General features: G+C 47.1%; 1 protein-coding gene across 1 annotated transcript in view; it reads left to right on the forward strand.

Moving 5' to 3' along the window:
- LOC144159384 (activating signal cointegrator 1 complex subunit 1) overlaps window positions 1-13,985 on the forward strand; it is a 110,692-nt gene extending 96,707 nt beyond the window's left edge. Inside the window, exons 2-9 of the mRNA XM_077690832.1 lie at window positions 744-977; window positions 2,394-2,532; window positions 3,589-3,686; window positions 4,446-4,621; window positions 6,914-7,047; window positions 8,459-8,596; window positions 9,954-10,182; window positions 13,751-13,985. Of these exons, the coding sequence (XP_077546958.1) occupies window positions 869-977; window positions 2,394-2,532; window positions 3,589-3,686; window positions 4,446-4,621; window positions 6,914-7,047; window positions 8,459-8,596; window positions 9,954-10,182; window positions 13,751-13,882 (1,155 nt within the window). The 5' untranslated portion in view covers window positions 744-868 and the 3' untranslated portion in view covers window positions 13,883-13,985. The remainder of the gene's footprint in view (window positions 1-743; window positions 978-2,393; window positions 2,533-3,588; window positions 3,687-4,445; window positions 4,622-6,913; window positions 7,048-8,458; window positions 8,597-9,953; window positions 10,183-13,750) is intronic.
- Window positions 13,986-14,199: the final 214 nt, after the last annotated feature.

Below are 14,199 nucleotides of genomic sequence, written 5' to 3' on the forward strand. Positions count from 1 at the left end.
AGCTCTAAGCGGCTCTGGCAACGTTTTGTACTCAGCCGAGCAAATTACGCATGATTGGCCTGTAACCATATATTTATAATCACATTTTAAAGTAGTTTTTTTGATTAATACAAAAACTCTGCACGCTTCGCGAATGCACCTGTGGCTGCACACTTGCGGGCGCAGACTACTGAATTCTGACTAAAGCATGCCAGTTTGTTTGTTTGTTTTTAGATAAAGAACCAATATCTAATCACTTACCTTGCTTACATGCGAGGAAATTGTCGGAACAGACGCGCTAGTGTGGTGAAGCCAGAACGGTGTCATCTCGGCAGCCGGTTAGCACAATTTTCTTCGGTGTTTGCACCGTTCACTTCACTCAGCAGCGCACTGTGACAGTTCCAAATTTTCCAGGAACAACCAATATTTGAGGCACACGTTCATTCTTGACAGCACCGACTGAGTCCCAACGGGCCACGCACTAACCGAGTCGTCTGCTACAATCAAGCTCACACAAACTTCAACTGGCCACACAGTGCAAGGACTTTTGAAATGTGAACCCTGTATAAATAAACTGTTTGTACTCATTCTTCAATAAGCTCAAGCTTGGCAGTACCGCGCTGCGTCAGGATACGGTAAAATGGGCAGCATTTGTGCAAAATTAACATTCTGCGCGGTCTATAAGTGAAAATAAAATGTCTGTTATTTCAACGTCGCGCTGGTGACGTCACTTTCTTGCGGCGGCAGCGGCGGCGGCGAACGCAGCTGGTCGTCGTGCATGCGAGCCACGGAGGAAATTTCGCATCGACTGCATGGGGTGGTGTGCTCTCCTACGCTTTGCCATTTGAACCCTCAGTGAGCCTGTCAAGCACTGCTTCTGAGAAGCAACATGGATATTATCAACTGCGAACTGCTGTGGATTGACGGATGCTGTTACCGCAAGCTGACGCCAGTCAACCGGTTCTCGCTCGGCGACAGCGAAGGCTGCTCGAACGGCGGTAAGCAGGCCGCGTCCGTGGTCTTTGCCGTGGGGTATCGGCGAAGAACGGGCGTACTGCCGCAGTACGATGAAATCGGCCTGTGTTTTGACCGCGATCGGTTTATGTCACCCTCCGGCGTAGTCGGGGGTAGCCGTGGAACGAGTGGAACCTTTCCACACCCGTAATGCACGCGTCAGGCATTTGTAAACACGTTTTCGTTAGGTGAGGCTTTGTTTATGTCAATATACGTAAGAACTGGCTGAAAAAAGAAAAAAAAGTTGGAACTTGCGTGTCAATGAATGTGTCGAAATTGTTCCGAAACCACGCTGTCTGTGTAACCAGTGTAACCTGTGCGACCTTTGAAATGCTGATGGCAGCGCCGCTTATGCGATGGTGCAATTAAAATCGTAGGGCATCGTAATTATAAAACGAGAGCACCGGTGTACACGTTATGCGTTTGTAGGTACAGCACAGCACCCCTCCATGGCGCGAATTTCGAACCAACTGCCGTCGGGTTTGCGAACAGACTTTAGGGAAATATTGAGCAAGAATTGCGATTGTATATTGACTAATTTATTACAAGGCGACTAAAGGTTCTCGTGATAGTAACAATGCAAAAATCTAACAGAATAACGATTTCCAGACTGTTCAGATTTAAAGATTGCCAGGCAATTTAAAACGAAGAAAATAAAAAAATGAGTGGAAGCATTATGGTAAGGCATATTGGTTGACAGTACGTAAAGGAGCAAAAAACATGCCACGTGGTGTCAGATACCGAGAATCTCGTGGCACGGCCTACGAACTTTTGACAAAGACTGCGTTTTGTTCACAGAAACGTTCTACGTTTTACACACGATAGGTTGTGGCCGTAACCTTTCAGCTATGGAAGTTAGTAACTAAGTTCTGGTGATGGAGCCAGCTTTATCGAAGAGCTTAAAACATTAGTGCAAGTTGAGTGCAGCTGCTGCAATAGTTTCTCAATAGGATGCTGTCATGTTTGTGTGGCCATCTTGGGACATTATTCTCAGTGGTGTTCATTTGATTTCCTTTTCAAAGTGCCCATTTTGAGCGAGCCGTGATTGGGTGGAAGCAGACGACCCGAATGTGACGCAGCCCAAGCAATGCGGGCCGTCGGGGTTTGCATGCACGCCATTGGTCAGTGGTGTCGTAAGTGCAACTATGTCATGATTTAAATGAGCACAGAAGGGACGTTTTTGAAGCAGAAGAAAATTAGGGATTCTGCGGTACTTTAATGGTACTTTAACGGTACTTTAGAAGAAATTATTGTTGGGCGAGTTGGTGCATCTTGGTGAATAAGCACGGGCTTTGCGCAAAAAAGACAACAGCCATCCTTCCTGTATGCGTTGTCTTTTTTGCGCGAAGCCCGTGTTTATTTAACGGTACCTCATGTTGATCTTTCCCTTGTTATTTCAGCAAACTCGTACGAAGATGAACCGACCTGCTTGGGCCCAAAGCTGTCGACGACTTCGCAGTCGCACAGTGATGACAGCTCGGCTACGGGGCCGAAAGGATTCTTCCGGGTGTCACTCTATGTTCCCCAAAGATTTCTTCCGTAAGTGTGAGACCGTGTGGTACCACCCGCACAACTGGTATGCATTCTGTGCAGTTATGATGGAGCTCTTCTGGGGTAACTGTAGCACTGGATCTCTGGTTGATGTTTGCGCAGATTGTCTCTCAGCTGCTGCTGGTGTGTCGTACGTTACAAGCCGCTCCCCCTTCTTTTTTGTGTGAGGTTACAGTGATTGGCGGATTATGGTTGTATTGGTGCAAAAACTACACGACGAAAGTCCGCCAAGAAACAGGGTGCCATGTTGATCTCCAAGGTTAGTTCAGTTTAGTGTTGCGGAGTTTTGTGAAACTAAGTTCAGTAAAGGTTATGTGGTCGTGTGTTTGTGCAAAGCTTGTTCAGTTCATAATTGGGCTGCCTTGGAGTGGATTTGTTGGTGACACAAGTAACTTGAATTAGCAGCGGCTCCGAGGCTACCCAGGGGCGAGCTAGCAGGCGCACTTGCGTAGCCATATTTTTCTGTCTAGCCATGCACACCATTGGGTGGGCACACTCTTTGTGCAAATGCGACTGTGGCTATGGCTATGACTTGTGCTCTCGTGTGTTTGTTGTGTGTTCTTGTGTGCTTTTGTGCCTCTTGTGTGTCTGTTGTCCAAGGCACTGTTTCAATGCTGAGTCATTGCCAGCTTTCCAGGTTTTTCACGTTGTTTCAGTCAAGCAGTATGTCATGCACCTTGGGTAGTACTCTGTTTCGTTTACCACGTCAACTGTACAAGCACATTTGCATTTTTCTTTTTTTACTAATAATACCCTGCTGTCCCAGTACCACTTGGAAGGGAAACAGCTTGAGTGATACCTTCTGTCCAAATGAAAAATGCTGCATTAACGGGAAAATTCTGCTCTTGCCATCCATGGTAATTGCTGTTACTCCAAAACAGCAACCAACATAAGTGTGCAATTTTAAGACAACCTTGACGTCTGTTGTCCTGTGCACAAGCCTTTTTATCTTGCTGGTGTTGCCTGTATGTGTACTGGCAGCTTCCAAGTTTATTTTCTAGTGTTGATTGCCTATTCTTCATTATGTCTTGTTTTCCATTGTAGGCGGCTCTGTGGCAAAAAGCATGCTGTACGGATGCAGATGGAACACGACACAAACACTATGATCAAAATGCCTCCACAAGATAAGCTCGAAGATGTCAGTAAGTGTATTTCATCAAATTGCTGTTTTTTTTGTTTTTTTTTACTTACGCATAAAGCTAATTTACTGGGTCTGTCAAGCATTGCCCCTGAATTTAACACAGCCGTAATTACGTCAGCAGTTGGTTGCATTAGTGTAAAAAAAAAAGAGAGAAAAGCCTAGCTTCAAGCTAGAAGTTTCCGATTTTTGGCATTTATTTGTATGTATGTTACGGCCCTCTTGCTGTGATCATCATCACTGCATATAAATCTTTCAGTCTGTCGCTTTGTGTGCTGTCCAGTAGAATTAGAAAACAATCGAGTGCCTTTTATTAACAGCCAGGGATTCAAGCGAGTGTATGTTTGAATCTTTGTTAATACACCTATCAATGGTCATCATTCTGTGTTCTCACCAACTGCTGTGAAAAAAAAATTACCCCCGAGTGTTCCTGCCTGTCAAAACTTACTGGGTCCCTGATCATGCGGCAATTCCTTCCTTTGGTTTGAAGTTCTTGCCAAGGCTGACGTCTGACAATTGCGCTTGTTACCACTCGTTCTTGCAAGCATTTCGAGCAGAATGAAGGCAGCTGGAATGTTACATGATGCTTGTTATATAGCACTACATGCACGATGACCTTGTTGGTGTGTACCTGCATAAGTGATACTTAATGGTTAAAAAAACGGTTGCATCGAACCCTCAGACCTGTGTTACTGGGTTCTCCTGTTTTATAAATGATATGTTTAGCCTGTGCAATATCCAGTCCCCTCGTCTTTCTGATCAGTCATCACCGGATCGTCCGAGGCGGACGTGGAGTCTGCCCAGCTGCGCATATCGACCATCATGAACGCGTTTCGGCAGCACGAGAGCTACACGCACTTTGTCTGCTTCCCTCTCAACCACCCCAAGCTCGGCAGCATGTTGGACGAGTTCAAGGAGATCGTCATGAAATCCTGCACGGTGAGCGGCTCGCCTTATCAGTGTCTGGCGTCGAACTGGCGCCGTCAGCCGCCCAACTCGGCCCAGCCAACATGCGCATTGCTTGTGCGTCCGTCTTTTAAAGGCCAACTGCTCTCAAAATTTCAACCTCTTGAAGACACTGTTTCCGTATTGTCTGCTGAAAAAATAAAGCAAGATGCAAAATACAATAGCTGAAATATGCGCGTGGACGCCGCAAGCGATCAGCAAAAATCGGCGATTTTGAAACCGAAATCGAGGAGGGTGTGGCCATTGAGGTGACATGCAGCTGGCCAGCGAGCGGCCGGACGGTCAGCAGCTTGGGAGCAAGACTGCGCACAAGCTCTACGCGCGCACGGGGCTGCCAATGGGTGAAGCATTCGCAGCAGAGCTTGACCGGTTCTCCAGCTGCGTGGCTGGCCAGAGGAAGAAGCCCCCGTCGGCTGCAGCGTCACAGGCGCGTCATGGCTGTTTACGCGATCCGCCGGCAGGTGCAGCATGGTATGTGGCGGAGCTTTTTTAAACACGTCTGATTGATTAACAAGGTGTTTGATGGGGCTACCAACCGTGTACCAGCTGATTTGGTGGCACGTACTACACATTAAAAATAAATTTGGTCGAGGTGAAATTTGAGTGCAGTTGGTGACCTTTGAGGTGACCTGACATGCCGTTTTGACCGGACTGTCATTCTTTGGAGGTTGGCTAAGTAGGGCACCGCGTCTTGTTTCTCTAGTGGGTGGAATAAATTTGAGCTATGTTTACTTACTAGAGATGTAATTAAATAAATACACCCCAAACACTTGCTTCCCTGAACACACTCTTAAAGGCTTAGCAATCACTAATGTTACTGAATCTGTAAGCCTTGACGTTTCTGAATTTAACCCGCCGCGGTGGCTCAGTGGCTATGGCATTGTGCTGCTGAGCACGAGGATGCGGGTACGATTCCCGGCCGCGGCGGCCGCTTTTCTGGTGGAGGCGAAAAGCAAAAACGCCCGTGTGTTCTAGATTTCGGCACACGTTAAAGATCCCCAGGTGGTCAAAATTAATCTGGAGCCCTCCCCTACGGTGCACCTCATCGCCTGCATTGTGTCGGCGCGTTAAACCCTACAATCAAGCATCATCAAATTTCTGAATTTATTGTCACTGTGTGGCTGAACTAGGATTTCTTTTTATGGCCTAACAGGTTTTTGAGGCATTGATATTCGAAATGGCAGATAACAACTAAACCCCTCCACCCAGGCCTGGTTCACCTCGGCTGGCCTGTTGGGGAACGTCGCGTCAGCCTGGCCATGATGGTCGCGCTCTACTCAATTTTGCTTCTGAAATCTCCAATTTTTGATGGCTGCTTGCACCGCGGATATGCGTATTTCAGCTGTCATATTTTGTACCTTGCAGTCTTTTTAGGCAAACTATTTGGAAATAACGTTTTCAGGAGGTTGAAATTTTGAGTGCAGTTGGCCTTTAAGTGCTGCAAGCAGTTATACTCGGTGACAACTTAAGAATGGCACCGAAAGTTGCCGCTGTGCCTTATCACCGTAGCCGGATGTTTCTCCGCGCGGCGCAAGTAGGGCGTTACTGGGAACATTTTGAACATGGCGTGAGCCGTTCCCGTGATTTTTTGGACTTAATATGCTTATAAACGACTCCTGTGACAACAAACAAACTGCGTGAGACAAGGCAGACGATATCACGCATTCATAGCAAACCCCTTTCAAAACGCGCGCGCACTGATGTCACGGGTCCGGCGCTTTGGCGGAGTGATACACTACATGAGGTGGTGCCGTTCTTGAGTTGTAACGGAGTATAGGAATAGTACATTTGTGTACCATCATGCATGCATTATCCCCTAGTTGCATTAGGCATCTGCAGATGCAGCCTCCCTGCAACTTTCACAGCTTTCTTTCTTTCTTGGTTGTTTTACAGTAAGGGAGCATGTTATGTGGAAACCCACAATACTTCACCTGTAGAAGCTAAGCCTCTGGCTGTATTTCAGGCCTTCAGAAACCAACCGCTGAGGCTGAAGTGGCCTAGGGGGAGGTCACAAGTTCGGCCCACTTATTTGATGGCCGCTTTTCCGCTGGATCGAAAGAAAAACATCTCGTATGCACGAGATTTTAGCACACCTCTAAAAACCCCAGGTGGTCCGAAATTTACCCACAGTGCTCCACTGTAGTACACATGGTAGCTCAGATGTAATGTCACCACGTAAAACGTAAGATGTAGCGCCACCACGAGTTTTGAGGATCCACCGGTAAAGAAAAGTGTTGCGCTTTTTCCCTCTGGTTGGCTTTGCAGGGACGAGGTTTGGACGGCAGTCTGTTTGCCTCCAAGCAGAAACTGCACCTGACCATTGGCATGCTGGTGCTACTCGATGGCCGGGAGATTGCTGCCGCCCAGAGAGTGCTGGACGGTTGCCAGGAGCTCATCACGTGAGCCCCTTTTCACTGCCCAAGTCACTCCGTTGTCAGTGGTCGGCAGCAGTCCTTGTAGTCCTTCTTTACTGCGAGGCTCCCCAACTCCTGCATGATCCTACTGCACATTTTCGTGAAGTTAAAATGCGGAACACAAAGCTGCGTAAAAACGGGAACAGAATTATTTCTAAGCTGTGTTTTGTGAGGCCGGCTCTCTGCAGAAGGGCTTCCAGCATTGTGGGGCAACGTTTCGCAAAACGATGCAAAGAAACTTTGTTTTGTTCTTTCACTAACACGACACTATGCATTCACAATATTGGCGTACTAAGTTGTAGCTGTGTTGTCGTGTTTCTGCCCTCGGGTGAATGTGTGCTGCCGAAACACTGCATCCTAAAATTATGAGTGGAAGATCCGTAAGTCGATGCGAACCCTCGCTTTGGCTACACTCCTGTCTCTTGTATTGTGAAACTTTTGATGCGTGTGCATCTAGTTGCAGGTGAAATGACGTCGTCGTGTGAGATTTCTCGTTCACATTAGCGACGCTTCTCGTGCCTGGACTGGAAAATGTGCTGAGCTGTAATTTTAAGTTGTTGCTAGTGTGTTTTTTTTAGGAGCCATCATTTGTGCAACTATATTGCACAGGCAAGTAGCGTTGGGGCTTTGTTCGATGCGTTGGTTAAAAGTTGCTGGTATTTTTGATCAAGGGGCCATGAAGACAAAATACAACCTCGTTTGGTTTGAAAGAAATACTCTTTGGTAACTTACTCAGCTTCATTCCAGCCATGATAGATGTCTTTTTTATGAGCGAAAGAACAGAACAAATACTGAAAAGCTTTCATATTTTACGCTAGATGATGCAGGTAGTGATGTGATCGAGGGAAATGTTAAAAACAGTTATCAGTGCGGTAACTGCACGTTATCAATCAAGTGATATGATCAAATGGAACAGAGGACCTAATCCCATTGCCTGGTCACGTTTCTTGGTAGTAACCTAGGTTGGCAGCCACGTATCACAAAAACGGGATTCTGTGATGTCATAGAGTCCTCGCTGGAGAACAGCTGGGTCGTCACCACTGCTTCCTCTGTTTTGGTTAATATCTCGATTATTTGTTTCAAGTTTGCGATAAGATTCGTATCACTGTATTTGGGACAAAGCAGCTTTTTTAATGAACTGAACTGTTATTTTGTCTTCATAGCCCATTTTAAGGAACAAACTTGCGACATCCTAGCTCAGATTGCGATAAAGAACTGGACTAGGGTCGGTCTTGTGGTGCATAGCCACGGGTGAACTATTCTAGTGAGGGAATGGCTTTCTATGGTGATGACGACAATGATTATACACGCATCGCTCGGCACTGAAAAAAATTTCCATGGAAAGTGTATTTCTGTCAGGGCTCTAGCGTTATGTGGCACATTCTTTTTCCCACAGGACAATCTTGGAGGAAGCGCCGCTGGTGGTTCGAGTGAATGGCCTCGAAATAATGAATGACGACGAGTGTGAAGTGGACGTACTCTATGCCAAGGTGTCATCCTGCACCAAGGATGGAACCCCGCGGTCTCCCGATAAGTGAGTCTGCAATAGTGCAGCAGTGTTGTTTCTGGCACTCAAAAACGGTAGCTACTGGCCAATGCATGGCTCTCTGCTTGATGTGTCCACGGACCAACGCCTAATAGTAAAAGGCAGTTTCAACTGGCTTAGTTGGGTAGAAAAATGAGTTAGGTAGAAAAAAGCACCTCATGCTCCAGAAAGGATGGTGTGGTGCAAGAGGGTGTAGCCATACAGTACTTGAATTGACACCCGAAGCACTGTTGGGCAGCACTGCAACTATAGCTTCAAGTGTAGCCTTACCGTGGTATTCTGAATCCTTCCTCCACTCAAGCCTCTGGTCGAGGAGATCCTTGAAATCGATTTCCCCATGCATAAGCATTGCGGAATCCTCCCCTCAGCCGAGCAGAGGGAGCAAATGGAGTGGAGGAGAAACTCAGAATACGGTTCTTAGTGTTGAATCGTATGTCGCTCCGAGTAGTACTGTCCGATTGCATAACAGTGCAGGGAAAGGTCCACAAGGCACCAAGAAAATAGCAGTGCTGCTCATGTTTGTGTAACAGAGCGGAGTGGGCGAGATGCAGGAAGTTGGATTATACACGAGCACTGCTGGAAATGTGAAAGGCTGCTGGATGCTGCCTGAATGCTTAGAGAAGCCTTTTTCCATACGACCATTGTCAACTTGTCCGTGACCACTGTGGGCTGGGTTTTCTGCGATGCTTTCGCTCAGCTTTTGACGCCAATCTTTAATAACGGTCGCTGGTGTACATTGTAAGCAAGAGGCAGATTTGGAAGTCCGCGACATGCATGTATTCCAAGCATGCACCAAGTTCTAGTGCGCTGTCGTGCCAGCCAGAGCACAGCCACTCACATGCCCACAAGAAGAGGAAGAAACTTTAATCAGCAAAAAATAAATTTTGGCGTGGCTTCCTAGCCCGGAAGTCCATGGGCAATACTGGCGCTCGCCGCTCAGTCAACCAAGATAATTTGGTCGTCGAAGCTTGAGCTGGATAGCATATAGCATGCTCTCCCACTGCTCATGGGAAGGGCTGGAAATGGGGGGAAGGCCGAGGTTTTGGTCGCACTCCCAGACAATGTGATAATGTGTCCCTGAATTGCCACAAAAGACACACTCCGGGGAGTATTAAGTAGGGAATAGATGATTTAGTCATACTGGGATTAAGAACTTGTTTGTTTGAATTCGTCATTGTAGATTCCACGTAACATTGGCGGTTGTCCCAACTTGCCATCAGGAGCCACTTACAGGTTACAAAATGTTGCTGCATCACCGATGTGCTGGCGTTGGGTGCGTGATGCTCGCCCCTTTTCGTTTGGCTGCACACCACGGTTGTGCCACCCCCACCCGTGTATCACGCAGGTGCAAGCTGCAGATGCTCGCCGACGAGGTGGCCAAGCGGTTCCTGGACTCCGGTTTCATGCTGCGTCAGCACGAGCGGGGCCCCGCGTCGCGGGGCATGGAGCACGTCAAGCTGCACATGACGCTGATGAACACGCGCCTTCGCGAGCAGCGCTTTGCCACCGAGAACACGGCACTGGCGCCCGCGCGCAAGCCCCGAAACTCCTTCGACGCCAGCGCCATTATGAAGGTGGGCGTGGCTCGGATTGGGAGCGGTCTGTGTGAGGGTCCTTCGCCCAGCAGTGGTCTAAAGTGGTCTAATGCAGTGGAGGACTAATGTTGGTGGTGGTGACTGTACAGTGTACCAGAAGGTAAGGTGTGTCGTGTGGAGGAAAAACCAATGGAAAGCGGGGGTCCTCTTTGTGATGAAAAAGTTGTATGGAGCGCAGGCGTTCCTCAGAGAACTCCTGTTGCAGCTGGCGCCACCTACAAGTTTTTAAATCAATCTAAACAGTTGGACGGGTTTTATAAAACTTTATACGATGAAATAAAAAATAAAACCATGTAGGGCAATAAATAGGGATTAGTTTAACAAAGAAAATTCTAAAACCAAGTGGTGCGCAGCAGCCATCGAAGGCGCTACTTACAACAGGAGTTCCTCAGCAGAAATTTTCATCGCAAAAGGGACCCCCCCTAATCGGCCCCGAACGACACACCTCTCTCTTCTAGTACACTGCAGCGACTGTAAACTTTTGCAAATCGATGCATGAATTTAAACTCGGGAGGCAGGAAACAGCGCAAAATGTTGCAAAAGAACTCCAAGATGGCGCCACACTTGAGTGTGTAGTGTGTGGCATTTTCTGAATGGAAACTGTGCAAAATGAGGGGTTGGGGGTAAGGATCCTTTCCTGCCTGTGGATCTTTTTGAAGAAATAGAGTATTAGCGGATTTACAAAGTGTTTGCCGCTGGGCTATCCATTCAGACAGAGCCATGTGCAGTCTGTCTGAGTGGATAAACTGCACCCCTGGGGAAACCCTGTTTCTTTAAAAACGAGCCAAAAAATGGAGGTCCAGCAAGACAAGAAGCGACGGTGGAGAAGGACTGACAGTACTCTTTGCAAATTTGTGTTCTTTCGGGGCTAATATGTTGGCTGTGTTGCGCCAATTAGCTGACTGAATTAGCGTAGTAGTTGAAGGAAATGCTTTTGTCAGGTCAGTGAGTATTCCTGGTTGTGTGGCATCGTGATGGTTCTTCTTCTTGTCCGTTTTGTGTCAGAAAATTTGTATGAAAGGTGTACGAGTGTGGCGAACTGGGCAAGTTGGTGTACATACATGGTGAAAGCAGAGCAAGAAAAGACGAAGACAGAGGTACGGTAAACACAAACACGTCTTTTCTTGCGCTGTTTTCACCATGAATGAAAGGTGTATCCGGAGGGGCATCATGGGGGCGGGCAAACAGTGGATGGGCGGAAGACGTGCACTCGTGAACCACCATGTGAGCGTCCCAGTTGCCCACACAGTCAGTCTTGTGTCCGGAAACCCATTTTATCGGACGGTCACCTTGTTGTAGTGAAGTAATCGGATGCGCGTAAGTGTTTGGTGGACCAAAGGGCTAGGTGAAATTGGACGTCCTACCTCTTGAACTTGTTGGTATGAGTCAGTGAGAAGATGCATATGCTCCGGTGGGATTGCCGTAGAGTTGAAGCTGTTACACGGGCATGGTTGATGGCACGGAGTTCAGCTTTAAGCAGGTCAGCTGTAGGTGGAGTGAGGTGGTGCCATTTAACGCTGGGTTGTCCAGGCAGTGCCAGGACGTTACAGCTTGATGGTTCTAAATACTGACACCCACTTCACCAGTAAGCAGAGATTTGGAGTTTTGTTAGTCTGTTAAACGCATTTGTGCTGCTGAGCCCAAGGACGCGGGTCTGATTCTTGGCTGCGGCAACTGCTTTTCTGATGGAGGCGAAAAGCGAAAATGCCCGCGTGTTCGAGAATTTCGGCACATGTTAAAGATCCCCAGGTGGCCAAAGTTAATCCGGAGCCCTCCACTAAGGCGCACTTCATAACCTTTGTAGTGTTGGCGCATTAAACCTCTTAACCACATTAAATCGGTTAGGAGCACCTGAAGTTATCTAGGGTATGAAAGGTACAGACAGGTACAGTGTTGTATTTGTGAATAGAGCGTTGTGTGTTGCAGTCAGCAAGTACAAGGTGTTGCTATGTGAAGGTTCACTTAAACCGGCTTGATTACTAGTTTCAGAATGGGTGAGGTTAATGGGAGGGAGTGGAACGGCTTGTTATAAGGCTTTGATGGTTGCATGCTTAGGGAGGTCAGTTATAGTGCATTGGACCGTATCATTGTACGATCCAGTGCACTATGACTTGCCTCCCTAAGGACTTGAGTAAGCTTATGACAAATCTTGTTGAGGTCATATACGGGTAGTTTGCAAATCGTTCTTTTAATGGCCATTGCACAGGTCATATTTCAAATATGTCTGTTGCTGTGCACCACCGTATTTGTGTCGGATAACAATGTGATCAAGTTCACTATAGATTTACCTTGCTGCCTCAGCTCGGTGAACTGTATTTTCAAGTTGTTAGGATCCCTGCTAGAACAACGAACAGCTGAATTAGGCCACTCTGGGTCATAACAATGGTGTATGTAGGGAAGGCTAGGGATAGGGGTGAAAGCAAGAGTGTTGAAGATTTTGTGCCGCAAACTTCGAAATAGCTTAGTTGTGTCCGACGCTTTCTCAAGCCCTAATTGTGGTAGGTACCGCTGAAAACTAGCAAGGGCCACTTGGAGCTCGGTGACCTTGGAATCAGTGTTGAGGCAGGCCCGCCCTTCAGTCCGGATAGTAATATTGTCTGCTTATGTGGCAAATCGTGCAGGTGAAGCTTGTTCATTTTGATGGGCCATTTGAAAACATTGACTAATTGAAAAACACGGGCCCCAAGAATGCACCCTTGGGGGAAAACATTGACTAATTGAACATGGGCCCAAGGATGCACCTTTGGGGGACCCCGGAATCCAGGAGCAGAACATGAATTCCATGCGCATCTAGTAACAATTGCAAGTAAAGAACTTAAACCTTCGTTAATTAAAGTTTGGCACCAAAAATAAAATGTGGGGGGTATATTCAGTGGTCAGGCATCCTGCATCTGCCAGGTGCACGTTTCCAACCTTGAGTAGCTTCATCATAGTAATATAACCCAATGTGGCGTTTTTTTTTTTTTTTTTTTTCATTTTGTGGTTGTGTGTGTACACATAGTCTGTGGGCATGTTTACACATTCCTATTTTTTTGTGTTAGACTGTGCTAGCCGTTTTTTTTTTCTTTAGTTTTTTTCTCGTTTACAATGGCAGCTGTCTACCTCAGAATGTTTGCCTTTCCTGCCACTCTTTTTTTTATGCGGTATGCCGGCGTTATCATGCGGCGTTTGCAGAGGCCAAACTCCCATCTTATCGTAGCGACGCCGGTAGGCTCCTAAACACTCCCCCCCACCCCCCCTCGACTCTCACTATGTCATCTGTAAAATTTGAACACTATCATTTCAAATACTTTTGTTGCCGCAGTTCTATCCTCGCATCAGAAATTACAACTTCATTTATTGCTAAATTAAAAATATTTGTATCATTATTAAATCAAATTGTTCATGATCTCGTAATTCAAGATAAATTGTGCAGCCAGCATAGTAAATAACGTGTATTTTTTTAACCCGAAAGGAGAGCAGTTGTATTATGCGCCGGCCCTAAACACGTGGCGCGGGCATGGAGAGTCCGTGGCGCGCATTCACGTTCTTTTGTTTTTAACTGCAGCGCAACCGTGACGTCAACTTTGGGAGAATCCACGTGCCAAGCATCAACGTGGTTGACCCGCACGACTGCGACGGCGACGGGTTCTACAAGCGAGTGGCTTCACTTGCTCTGCCGAAGCAGCATCCGTCCTAGCGGAGCATAAACGTCGTCGTTGAAACTGCATTGTACAAATCATCACTGCCGTACGAAGGAACTCTGTACATTAAACAACTGTGTTTTGGCGCAGTGAAAATAAAGCCGTTTATTTGTGTTCAAAAATTCCTCGCATTTGATTTCCAGCGGCTATGAACGTTGACAAAGGCGGAAGGGCAGTTTGATGTAGTGGTTGTAGCGCCAAGGCTTCACGGAATTCTGCTTTCCCGCCACCGTTGCTGCCCTTCTTTCGTTTTCCGTAATCGCAAGGCGCTTCGGTGAACTGGCAGAGATCCCGTACAATCAATATGCGATAA

Source organism: Haemaphysalis longicornis, unplaced genomic scaffold, assembly GCF_048455015.1.
Source record: "Haemaphysalis longicornis isolate Haplotype H1 unplaced genomic scaffold, Haemaphysalis longicornis Haplotype H1 scaffold_10, whole genome shotgun sequence".
In the NCBI taxonomy this organism is placed as follows: Eukaryota; Metazoa; Arthropoda; class Arachnida; order Ixodida; family Ixodidae; genus Haemaphysalis; species Haemaphysalis longicornis.